The sequence below is a fragment of the Carcharhinus amblyrhynchos genome, chromosome X (assembly GCF_965287045.1).
Source record: "Carcharhinus amblyrhynchos chromosome X, sCarAmb.v2.hapA, whole genome shotgun sequence".
NCBI classification, from domain to species: Eukaryota; Metazoa; Chordata; class Chondrichthyes; order Carcharhiniformes; family Carcharhinidae; genus Carcharhinus; species Carcharhinus amblyrhynchos.
This window is the reverse complement of record NC_137359.1, coordinates 11,836,943-11,850,071: the sequence shown is the minus strand read 5'-3', so window position 1 is coordinate 11,850,071 and position 13,129 is coordinate 11,836,943. Positions and strand designations below refer to the sequence as shown.

Sequence of the window (13,129 nt, the reverse complement as noted above, 5' to 3'; positions counted from 1 at the left end):
ACATTTCTCTCCCCGCCCCCCCCCCCACCCCCATTTAAATGGCTCCCTGTTTCATGGTGCTCAGTTTGCTCATCCTCCTTGCAGTCCCCATTCTTGTCCACGGAGAGCAAGGATCTCAAACCTGCTGGACAAGGCCTACGGCGCTTGCAACTCCACCTCCTAGATCCCTCTATCTGCTTCATTCACATTCCACATCCTCCTGTCCCTAACCACTGGCTGAATTAAAACAGTTAATCTAAGGGGTGTGACTGCCTCCTGAAGTACAGCGTCCAGGTATCTCTCCCCTCCCTGATGTGTCAGTATCTGGAACTCAGACTCCAGCTCATCAACGCTGAACCAAAGTTCCTCGAACAACCATCACTTACTACAGATGAGTTTGCTTGGAACCACAATTGGGTCTACCAGCTCCCACATCATGCAAGTACAACATCACCTGGCCCTCCATCCCCATTTTATTTAATTAGCTTTTAATTTAAGAAAAATTTTCAACTGAGTTTTTGGCTTCTTGATCCATAAAATGGTTCTCATCATCACCTTTAATCCGAAAGCAACTTAAAATACATAATTCAAGTTAGAAGTTACTAACCAATGAAACTGCATTTTTCTTGTGACATCACTGAGGATTAAATTTTCAAAGTCAACCCGCTACCCGAGTACAGAGTGTCCCTTGTCCCTTGCAGGTCCAGCTGTCTTCATTCCCAGAAAGTGTGTTATTGATCGTCATCTTCAAGTTCTCTGCTCAAAGTGAAGTCTGATCCACACATCACCAGAGCTGGGGCTAGGAGGCAGATCCCAAATCCACCCCATTTAGAATAGGGGATTGAACCCTGTGCTGTTAGCACCAACACATATGTCATAGTCTGGAGCTATGGATAGTGATGGTAGAGGCTCCAAGTTCTTTCCATCACATGGCTGACCATGAATCTCCCAGAATCTCCAACTTTTACTGCCGGTCATTGGCATAAATTGGAAAGATTTGCCAAGTTGATACTCGATCTGTTTGGCTGTTATGAACACACCTTCCGTGCCCATCAAATCCTGAAGCAGGACTTGAACCTGCAGCTTTTGGCCCCAAGGCAGGTATGCTACCCACTGTGCCACAAGATCTCCTGTTAACGGTACATCATTTCAAACATCTCTGGTTATTTAGTTTTAATACCTATAATTGCAAAAAGGTGACAAATGCGCCAATCATCTTCTCCCAAATTGAGAGCAGATTAATTGAAAAATGCTTATTCTTGAAAGTGAATACCAATAATGATTACTTACTCAGGTCTAACGTCCCTCCATCCACAAACCATGTATAGACAACACAAGCAACAGAAGATGATCTGCTGGAGCAAGCTGAACAGGAGGATCTTCCTGCATTGTGTCCCTACTACATAACTATCAGCAGGTCTTTTTGACTCCTCCATCAAACGTGACTACCAGTAATTGTTCTCCTCGAGGCTGAGTACATGCAGTATACTGGAAAACAAATTCACTGTACATTCTATGCACCCCGTCAATTGGGGAGGGGGTGACATATCAGGAATTTTACAAACCCACCCTGAATGTGGCCCAGGACACAGCCTCCCAATTCCCCCCCCCCAATGGCCTAACGATCATGTAGTTAATGAAAAGAGCAATCCCCTCCCGACTAGCCAACAATGGACATGTTTCAAGTTCTTTGAACGTAATAGCCCTTGCACTGAAGGGCTGTTCCAGTTTACAAAACGCTTAAAATAGTTGGAAACACTTTTTTTTGCAAGTTGGAAGAAGCACACATTCTCTTGGCAAATCAGTATCGGTAATCTCACCTTCTATTGGAGTGCAATTAAAGGACTGAGCAATCTTATTCCAAGCTTCTGTCACTTGAGTGTTCTGAGGCGAAAAAGAAAATTCCCTTTAATACCACTGCTCTTATAAAAATTCAACATAAAAAGTACATTTCTGATTCCAACAATCGATTCTCATGCTCTTTTCCTATTCAGGTCCATATCATGATTACTTATGACATCACCCTATTAGGCAGCAGGACTGAAATCACTGCTCTACAATGGGCCAACACAGGTGCCTCACGTGGGCTTGAAACTGGTCTTCAACTTGCCCCTCTCCCCATTTTCAAATAACGTTACCATCACCAGTACCCTGTTCAGTTTAGCCTCAAAGAAGCAAACTCATCCCTACCCTGAATCAAAGGACAGCCAAGTCAATATCAGGCCAAGGTTTGAACCTTGGCACACAGTTTTGAAACCTAAAGATTAAGTAATACAACCATCAAGTTGTCATAAGCATTGTTAGATCGCCTCAATAAATAATTCTGTCTAAAAACAAGGATGTGCGCTTCAAGGTGGGGGAAGGAAACAAACTTTAATATTCAATATGAAATATTCAATTTCAGCTATGACTGTGAATGGGATAAACAAGATCAGTTTTTAAATTAGTCTCCTTTTCCAGTTTCATACCTGATTGCCTGGCTTCACGAGCCGCAGAGCTGCTTCTGCGCAGTAGTGTGCAGCTTTAATGACATCAGCTTTGCGACCAGACATTGGAGTACCCTGGAAAATCAAGTATTTTGAATAAGGAAAGAGTACGGTGAAGGACACATAGTCTGAATGTACTATTAACCTAGAACTCTCCCCACCCCCACCCACCAAAAATAAAAGCAAATAATGCAGATGCTGGAGATATGAAATAAAAACAAAGTGCTGGAAAACAACAAATCTTGCAGCATCTGTGGAGAGGGAGAAGAGGGTTAATGTTGAGACTAATGACTTTTCTTTGGAATATGAAAAAAAGTCATTGAATTCAAAACATTAACTCTTTCACTCTCCACGGATGCTATCAGATCCTTTTCAGCACTTTAGTTTTTATTTATTTCCCTACAAATCTGCCCTAGTGGTCAGTCTGGATTAAAACCAAGCGATTTTGTTCCAAAATAGAGTTGTGTAAAAGCTGGTCCAGCCCATTTTAAAAAGGGAGAAGTGAACATAAGAACACCAATGAAACCATCACTAAAATTATTAATGCACTGTGGGAGGTACAAGATTGCCAGCTTCTGATGCCAAGGGATAGCAGCGAGCAGACCTGTAGCTATGATTATGGTATTGCACAATTGATCTTGGTCAATTTGTGAAGATCTGGAGGAATACAAGTGTTCTTTCAATCCCCCCCAGGGGGGAGCAGGCCACTGCTGTTCACCTGCTAATGGTGAATTTCAGACTACGATTGGAGGAGGCCTGTAAAAGACTACCTGCCCTCCCTGCTTGGTGGGAGCCATGGAACTCGTTTTAAAGTTTTAAAAAATTACTTCTTTAAACCATCGATTACAACATTTTTAAAATTTAAGGCAGTAAAATATTACTTCAATTTGTATCAAACATTTTGAAAATGGGCACAAGTTACAAGCACGCTGCCAAAACCAAACTCAGCGTCGCCACTGTGGATTCATCTCATTAACCTAAGTGGCTTCGTTATCCACCAGGCTTGGAACACTCCCTCTCCATACCAGGTAGGACATTACTTCTCCAGAAATAGTGCTCACAAATTAAACATACCTTATCAACACCAATAATAAAAGTGTGTGCCACGTTAGCAATGAATCCATCTACATGAACGCCCAAGTCACTGCAAAACAAAATTGGCATAAATCTTATCTGTAGCTCATGTACACAGAATATTGCAACTGCAAATATGCTATTCATTCACAGCTCCAAAGCTCCTCCATCACTACAAACACAGGTTTAAGGATGAAGAGCTTTCCCCAAGATGTCAGCTGGTGGAAGCATACAAGCCAAAAATACTCGAGTCATTCCCATCAGTCGAGGCAGGGTAGGGGTACTACAATTAGCTTCAGTGTGCCTGGATTGAGGAAGCAGGAAAGAGAACAAACAAAAAAAAGTGAAAAGACTCAAGCAGTATTGCCACCCTTAGATCAATATGCAGTTAACACTTCTGGAAAGTGAATGTCAAGTAAGAACTGGATTAGAACCTCCTGTTCCAATAGCATTATGCAATCTTTCACACCTATCTGAGCATTCAGATTAGATTTAATAATTAAAAAGACATCTCCGTTCGTGCCACACTCCCGTAGTTCTGTACCAGAATGTCATACTTAATTTCATGCTGAAATCCTAGATTAGGATTTGAACGTAACAATTTAATCCAAGCTGACATCTAAAATAGTGTCAGTTTTATAAACTTCACACCCATGTTCAAATGGCGAACACTGATTAGATCACAATAAACAGCAAGTCCCTGTTAAGTTGCCAGGCCTTAAGTCATTAGTTGCGCAGCTTTTAAGTATCAGCATTCCCGATTTGCGTCTTCGATTTCGATTTGCTGTTATTTTGCAGCTTTGCGCCTTCTTGTTGCGTGGCTTTGTGCGTTCTGCGGCATCATGATATTTAGTCTTGTGACCCGATTGGCGCCATTTTGAATCTTCATTTCTTTTTCAAAAACTCTGAAGCAAGTTCTCAAAGAATATCCAAACCAGCAGATTTTAGGTTTTTTTTGCGAGGAAGAAACTGAAGGCTGACTTACTTATTTCTATGCAGAAAAGGCCCATACCATGACTACGCAAGCAGATTTTAATTTTGGAGCACCAGGTATATGTCTTCTGTAGAGCTTTGCATTGCGTGAGGCAGTAAAGTCATTTTAAAGTCTGAGAGGCGCACATTTGGTACAGTACACAAATAAAATTCCTTTCCTTGTCTCAGGGCTTGTTTGGGTGAAGAATACAGGATGTAGTATTTACCCTTCAGAAGCCCAACTCTGCAACCTTCTGGCTAATTTGGAGCCCCAAGTTTGGCCCCTTTTCAACTTTGCAGCAAATGAGGTAGAGGCGCCATTTTAAAGCCAGTGAGAAGGGCATTGTCTAAAGATTGCTAATTACGCAAAGCCACCTCCACTGAAACTTTAGAGACCTCCAAAGCATCTCTGAAGAGGTCAAACATCTCCACCAGAGAGCATGAGCCTTCATCAAGAAAACGCAGAGACAAAGTCAAAGCGGCACGGAGCGCAAAAACCAGCAAACAACTCATCTAACTGACCCTCCAAGAAATATCTGACCAACATGTATAGTAGCAATCTGCAGATCATGCATTGGACTGATTAGTCACCTCAGAACACATCAAACTGAAGTAGAAGTCAGCCGCCTTATTGACAACACTCCCAGGCACCCAGCTTTCTACCCAACTGTTGGACAATTTCACATTTTCATGAAAAGGCTTGACATATTAAATCAAATACAGAAAGCAAGCTTGAAGATGTACTTACACTTTAACAAGATCTTCCTCCTTCAAGATGTAGTCAGGATCACTCTTGAGTGGAGAGTAGTGGCAAACACAGTTGTTCACTGATATACAGGTGGGAAAGGCAATTCCTTTAAATAAAACACGAGCCACGAACAGAATTAAATCTCTCACGGCCTCACAAATAGATTACCATTAGTGTTGACTTTGACACCTTTATAACAGAGAGGTTAACTAAAGGCAATTAAAAACATCAGGCTGTTCAGTTCATTCTATAACAGTTACCCATTGATCAAAACACAAGGTCTTTCCACCTCATTGGTGAGACTGCATGCCCCAAGGACAGCAACAAGATGTAAAGCAAATCTGGTAGATTATAGCCAATAAATTTAGGTTACTTTGAATTGTTTTTAAAAAAGAGATGCTTAGTGTTTCAGAGATCAATTTCACAAACACCTTTATTTATGATTACTTAGAAAACATGAGCACCTTTGTATCTTCATAACAAAGATTAATCACTTGAACAAATTTAAGTTTTGGCATCCTGATTGAAATCCTGCTGATTTTCTATTAACACTATGCATCAGTACAATGTTCCAGCCCATTACAAAGTACCTTTACCACACATGACATTGCTGAATAGTGTAAACACTCAAGTACATAATGCAGTGGATCACAACACACCTGTACTTAAAGGCCATAAATCACCCTGTGAGGCACTAACAGCAACAGCTTAGAAAATGCTTCATTATTGTGGGTAATTTACATAAGTATAGCTTCCAGTTTGAGGCCATTTTTATCTTTGAACATTTATAAATCCTTGATTGATATAAACATGATGTAAATGTTGCAGAGCAAAACTTTGACAATATTAATGCAAAAAGCACAATCTCAAACATGGGTGTCTCATAACATACCACACTGACATTAAAGAAGGGTTCGAGTGTCAAGTCACTTTACCTTTTTTCATTTCTTTCTCCTTCTTGAAAATTTTTCCTGTTTCTTCCATGATCATTTCATCGCCCTTCTCACACAGGGCTACAACAGACACTCCCACCTTTGCTGCATCCACCACCATCTTCAGAACACCTGCAGCAAAAAGACATGTATTAATGTTATAATCTTGGAAGATACAAATAAGGCCTGGGCCATTCAGCCCCTCAAGTCTGCTCTACTGTTTAAGATCATGGCTGATCTGATTGCAGCCTCTAATTTCCTGACTACCCACTACACCCTTTAACTCCCTTGTCAATCAATAATTTATTCAATTCAGTCTTAAAAGAATTCAACGACCTGGCTTCCACTACTCGGAGAACATTCCGCAGGCTAACGATCTTCAGAGAAAATTTCTCCTGAAGATGACATTCAACAGGAGATCCTGTATTTTTAAACTGTTCCTTAGTTATAGTCTCTCCCACAAGCAAATGCATTCTTTCATCATCCACCTGTTAATTTCCCTCAGCATCTTATATTTCAGTAAGATCACCTCATTCTTAACTCCACTGGATACCGGCCCAACTTATCTAACCTTTCCTCATAAGATAATCCCTTTATCCCAGAAATTGGTCTAGTGAACCTTCTCCAAACTGCTTCTGATGCAATTATCTTTCTCCAAATAAGGAGACAAAAGCTGTATACAGTATTCCAGATGTGGTTTCACCAATGTCCTGTATAACCATAGCAAAGTTTTCTTACTTTTATATTCCATTCCCTCCGCAATAAACAACAAGATTCCATTTGCCTGTACACTAACTTATGATTCATGTACCAAGCACCCAGATCCTTCTATCATAGTTCTGTAATCTCTCTCCATTTAAATAAAATGCTGCATTTCTTTTTTTCCTGCCAATAAAAATGGCCAAGTTCACATTCTCTCCCACCATTAGCCACATTTTTGCCTGCTTAAAAACTTACCTACATCCCTTTGCAGACTTCTGCCTTCTTCATAACTCACTTGTCTACCCACCATTGTTTTAGTAACCATACATTTGGCCCCTTCAAGTCATTTATAGAGATAGGGCCCCATCACTGATCCACATGACACTCCACTTCTCTTCATTTTGCCACCCAGACAAGGCTTCCAATTGTTATGACCTCAGGAGACACCAGGACATTTAAAAAAAAAAATTCCAAAAACAAACCCCAGGTACTTACTAAAATAACGAGGCCACCTGGTTCAAAAATCAAAATTACACACAAATCAAAGAACATGAATACCGTCTTAAATAGCAACAATAAAAGGTAAAATAAAAGCCCAATGAACTTGTCATTTTCTCTTCTGCAACCAGCTGCTTCTTAAACCCAAAACTGCTTGAATACAGAATACCCCTATAATTAACTTAAGTTAACCTTTTTTCTCCTTAATTGCTTATTTCCCAGATAAGCTGGTCACATCAATTATTGGAAGCCAGGTGCTTTCCCAAAAAAATCATACCCTGGGAAAACCCAGTTCTTAAAAGGGACCATCACTTCAATACCAAATGTAGGCTCATCATCCCCATTAAAGCACATGTTACCAGCAACACTTGAGCAGGGCAATTCATTAGCTTTAAAGCTTCAATATCTAAAATACACGAGGCCAGCAAATTCAGCACAACCTAGTCTTTGCCAATTAGACTTGGGTGTCAAAGATGGGGAGCACAGATCAGCAACAAATAGACTGCTTTAACGTCTCAGATAACTCCCCAATTGTACTGAGAAGAAATTAATTTATTATAGCTGCAGGGAATAAGAACATTTTATGCATGTTAAAGCCATATCAACTCACTTATAAAATTGGAAGCCCAAATGGTTCGGTCAACTCTTGGCTGTGCCACTAGAAAAAGAGGTTTGATGATACCGTGGTAAAAAACAAGTCTTGACTTAACTTTTTGGAATTGGTGCATAGAAGTTTCAATTTTATTTCAAAATGCTTAAATGACACACATTCTGAAGTAAAAACGTGAACTTGAATTTTCCTGCTACCTTGCGCCTATTGTTTTGTATATCCTTTTAAAATTTCTAATAGGTTGACCAATCAATTCGCCGACAGGAACATCAGCCAGCAGGTCACCAGTGAAAGCATGCTGCTGGATAGCACTTTCAACAGCTCCTTCCACTTCTCTGATGATTGAGCGTAGGGCTATAGAGCAGCAATTGGTCTATTTTGTGAACAGACATACCTGGGCAACTTTTCCACACCATCAGAAGCATGCTAGTGCTGTCATTGTCGTGGAACAGCTTCTTCTGGAGCAGATACAGCACTACAACCAGAATGTGGTCAGGGCCTGAAGCTATTCTTACGTGCTCAGTGCACTCAAGTGAATCAAATGCATTGAAAGATGGGCATACGTGCAAGGATAGGGACCTTAGGAGCAGGTAGAGGAAGATCATCCACCTGGCACTTCTGACAGAAAATGGCTGCAAACACCTCAGCCTCATCTCTTGCACTTGGCTGCTTGGGCTCCGCTGCTATCACGGAGTATATGGAGCATTGCAAAGCCACCTTCCTTCAGTCAGATGCTCAACTGTCCATTATTATTCATGCCTAGATTGCGACAGTGTTAGCCAAAATCTGAAACTCGGGGTTAACCTTAGGCTCCATCTGATTATATCTAACTGAAATATTATACTACCATTAAAACCTGAATTTTTTTAAAGAAAGTGTCATAAGTAGGCTTACATTAACACTGCATTTGACAAGTGGTACATGATTCTAAAAAAATTCTACCATAGATTCCAACAACTCTTATGGAATGAAAGAGACACTGAGCACCCATAAGCCCAATAGAGGTGGCTTTTAATTCTGCAAGAACAATGCGGTCTGCTCTTTAACATGGAGAACATAATGGTGACCATGCAGCCTGTTACGCAAATCCAAATGTTGATTTCACACCAACTGCAGTGTTACTGCAGCCAAATGCACAGCCAAAGCTGTAAAAAGCTATCTCCTTGACAGTTTCAAAGTAAATACTCAGTCCCCAAAGTCATCTAGTTTAGCTGTACTTATCCTACATCATCAACTCAAATTAGTACTGATAAGAATGAAGAGGAGCTACAAAAGCGGTGACATTTCCACCCAAGATAGCAAGCTTTATTTTTGGTTAAAACTTAAAACGTCTTATAATCACAGCGACACAGGACCAGGTGGTCCCTTCCATTCCAGTTTCTTGACCTCATTAGAGTTGCTAATCTAAAGCTAGGTGCTCTCAACTAAAAATAAACCTGGCATTACTTAGGAAACTCTTACAAATTGTCTTGCAAGCAACTTTCTGCACAGTTCAACAAGTATACCAGTCACTCACTTGCTCTTTTAATGGGGGTGGGGGGCAGGGCAAGGCAACGTTTTTATTCTAAAAAACATCACCTCCATGCTGTTTCTACATATTACAACTGATTGCATGTTAAGTCAAATTCAAAATTTTGAACTGAATCACTAGCCAGAGAAAGGTTTCAATCTGTCTTAACACCTGCATCCAAAATTTCTCTTAAACTATATAGCTTTTGTCACTTAATCTCACTACCGTTGGAAAGAACACATTTGGGGGGGGAATTCATTTTTGATATTTGGAAACTAGAAGGTCTTCTGAACGCATGTACCCAACAATGGATTGTAGCACACATGCATCAATTAAACTCTAATTGTCAACATATTTATCCCAAAATAGAATTCTTTCCATCACAACTCCAGCCCAACAAATTGAATAGCCACTGTGCAGAATAGATAAATAGAGATGCAGTATGCTGGGTAATTTTAGTTTCAATATACCATAAAAGTTTATGGAACAAGTTTGGCACATACATTACTTTAATCAGCAGAATGTAATGTTTAGCTTCTACACTGCAAACAGCTGTTCAACTACTGAGCACAGTTAATATATTTTGCCAATTAAGTCTGTCCTCTTGCCAGGGCATAGCTTCTACAAGTATTAGCAGCCCTCCACAAACGACCATTCTTCACAAAGGCCTAAACAATGGACACTGACTGATCATGGTGGTATCATAGCCATAGTCAAACTTGCCCTTATTTGGCATTTAGGCATGAACATCAAAAACTGGGCACTGAAATTACAAACAGAAGGCAAGTCAGGCTGCTCTTCTACACCTGAGATCAGGGGTGCTTCAACAACTTGAAGTTGCCATAGTAAAATCTATTAACTGAGCACAGATCAGGAATCAAGGCTGGAACCTTCTGATCTTTTTAGCCCAGTTGCACAACTAATTCAGCCATTATTGGAGCTGTTCAGTGGCTTATGTTCAAAATGTGTTTTTCTCCACCGATACCATCCTCTCCTGGAATACCTTTGACCAAGTTTGTCAAAGCCTGCATCTGAATAATGACTATGATAGACATTAATCAATTTGACCCAACGAGCCTTGATAGTGAATAATGGAGCGAGAGGAGTGCCATACAAACAAAACCAATCTGATCTTTATTTAATATGCATGCATAGATGCTTCCTTCAAGAGTCATTTGCTCCTATCCCAAGGACAACGAGAATCGTGGACTCCTTCCAAACCTCAGCACACAATCTGTAAGGAGTATAAAACCAGAGACACATGTAATCACCTATAGATCAGCACTCCTTAGGTCAGATTTAAGAACATCAACATCAGTGAGTTGGTTTACTGCTTACACATGGCCAACCTTGGCTTCCCTATTCTAAATGCAGAATCATAGACCCATAAAAAACTGGGCCTGTAATTTTACCTCTGGGTTAAGGATGCCAAAATTACTACAAACATAGAAGAGGAAATCCATCTCCTGGAATCAGATCAATTTTACACTTAAATTTCACTCTTAAGTAGCGCTAAACTGTTGTTTCCACAAGAATAAATAAAATACATTCGTTAGGTGGCACGTACTAAGTCAGTAACGTGATCTAGAGGTTCAACAACTAGCCAGGATGGCAGGATAATTTCAAGGCATTTGAACTCACAATGGAATTGCAAATTTGAAACAAACTTCAATTCTGCAAGTCAGCCTACAACACAAACATTAATAAATTTAAAACACTTTGGCAGATTGTCTGACATGATTTAATGTGTTTTTTATTCACAGGATTATACAGAATTCATTACTTTAACATAGGTTTTTCATTATGAAAATAATTCACACAGCCACTTTGTTTTATTGACACCTGGGTCATAAAGTTAGCAATTACACTATCAACTCCGACCACAAGCAAAGGTTATTTTATTCTCCACCTTCAATTATTCCGTGATGTCATACGGACACTTCCTGTCCCTCCATTTGTCAGGTCCACGTGCAACTTGATTTCAGAAGTAGAAATTTTATCAAAAACTCAGTGTTGAGTTCCAGTTGTTTATACAAGTTCTATAAAACTGTAAGCTTAACATAAGCTACAAGACATAAAACTATTTTTGGAGCAGTTTGCTGCAAGTGCCCCACACGCATCCAAAATCAGTTTCTTAATTTTATCTGAAAAGATGTACACAGAAAATTAAAATTTACCCTCACCATAGAAACTTTTTTTTTTGTTTAAAAATATGCATTGTGTAGCATTCTGGAAAGTCACTGGTTAATTGAATACCCATGTTGATCTCAGCAGCAGCCATAGGTGTGCTACAATTAGCCTGAATTATCAAGACTTGCGCAAAGGACACACGTGATGTCCATGTGGTCGAATAGCCCATGGCCACTCATGATTACGGCTCAGGCAACCGTGGGGCTAGCAATGCCTTAAATAGGAAATAAAGGGCTATGCATTTTAGGAAAGAAAGAATGAATTTTACATCTGCACATCCCAGGTCCAAACTGCAACTAAACACCTTTAGACGAAAAGGTTAGAAAATGTGATCCGAATTTTAAAAAAAAATGCCCAATAAATACTGATGTAGCCTCTGTTGAGAGAAACAGAATTAACGTTTCAAGTCCTTCCATGATGAACAGGGTCATGGACCCGAAACACTAACACTATTTCTCTCTTCACAAAGGCTGAGCATTTCCAGCATTTTGTACTTTATTACCCCCAACCCCATCTGGAAGCCTGACCCACACCGCTGAGGATTTCCAGCATTTTGTGCTCTATTCTCCGACGTCCAGCATCTGCCGTATTTTACTTTTGTATTTGTGATTGTATACAAGTCAACCAACGAGAGTTGTCTAGATTGTCAAGCAGCGCCTTTAGAAAAAGTATTTTCAACCTCCTTAATTCCTCATGGTAGAGAATAGGAGGAAACACGCTGGCTACTGCCAGAAGGCGCCAGATTCAGGCTCTTTGGCCACATTGCTTCGTTGTCAGACAGAAAGAGCGATTCAGGCCGGTGGAGGGTAGCCACCGTGCTTCACTCTGCCGCAGTAGATGGGCCGGGAAGCCACTTGGACAGGCCGGGCCGGAGCCTGTGTCGGTGCCGAGGCCTCCCCGTTCCCCATGCGCCCACATGGCAACAGCGCGCTCACACGGCTCGATTCTGCTGAGAGCTCTCCCCAACCCGGTGCCACCTGCCTCCCTCCCGTTTCCTTCCCGGAGAGCCCCACACTCACGGTTGGCGATGTCTCCGCCCATCTTGTATTTGGTGACCACCAGGTCCTCGGCAATGGTCTGTTCCTGGCTCTCATCGTCCGACATCTTTTCCCTCCTGTTACCCACAAGCCCGCGCGACTACTCTCCCGCCCACCACCTTTCCCCACACAGACCAACGCCGCCATGCTCCCTGGGAAATGTAGTCAGGCACCGCAGCCAATCCAGATTTTTATATTAAAGCTGGCATTGGCGCGAAACTACATCTCCCGGCGGGCACCACGACAACTGCGCATGCGGAAAGGAATACAGTGCCTCCGTCCTTACGGGGATTTTTTTGTAAGTTGGGTTCTCCCTCCCCCTCAGCCACACTCAGGAAACAGTAGAGCTTGCACCAAAGTGAAACAACCATCGAACTACTGCAAGATCAAT

General features: G+C 41.0%; 1 protein-coding gene across 1 annotated transcript in view; it reads right to left on the bottom strand.

Annotated features, from left to right (window-relative positions):
• pa2g4a (proliferation-associated 2G4, a) overlaps window positions 1-12,830 on the bottom strand; it is a 32,221-nt gene extending 19,391 nt beyond the window's left edge. Inside the window, exons 1-6 of the mRNA XM_080217784.1 lie at window positions 12,721-12,830; window positions 6,195-6,323; window positions 5,260-5,365; window positions 3,540-3,609; window positions 2,448-2,540; window positions 1,800-1,863 (exon numbers count right to left, since the gene is read on the bottom strand). Of these exons, the coding sequence (XP_080073910.1) occupies window positions 1,800-1,863; window positions 2,448-2,540; window positions 3,540-3,609; window positions 5,260-5,365; window positions 6,195-6,323; window positions 12,721-12,805 (547 nt within the window). The 5' untranslated portion in view covers window positions 12,806-12,830. The remainder of the gene's footprint in view (window positions 1-1,799; window positions 1,864-2,447; window positions 2,541-3,539; window positions 3,610-5,259; window positions 5,366-6,194; window positions 6,324-12,720) is intronic.
• Between the last annotated feature and the right edge of the window lie 299 nt (window positions 12,831-13,129).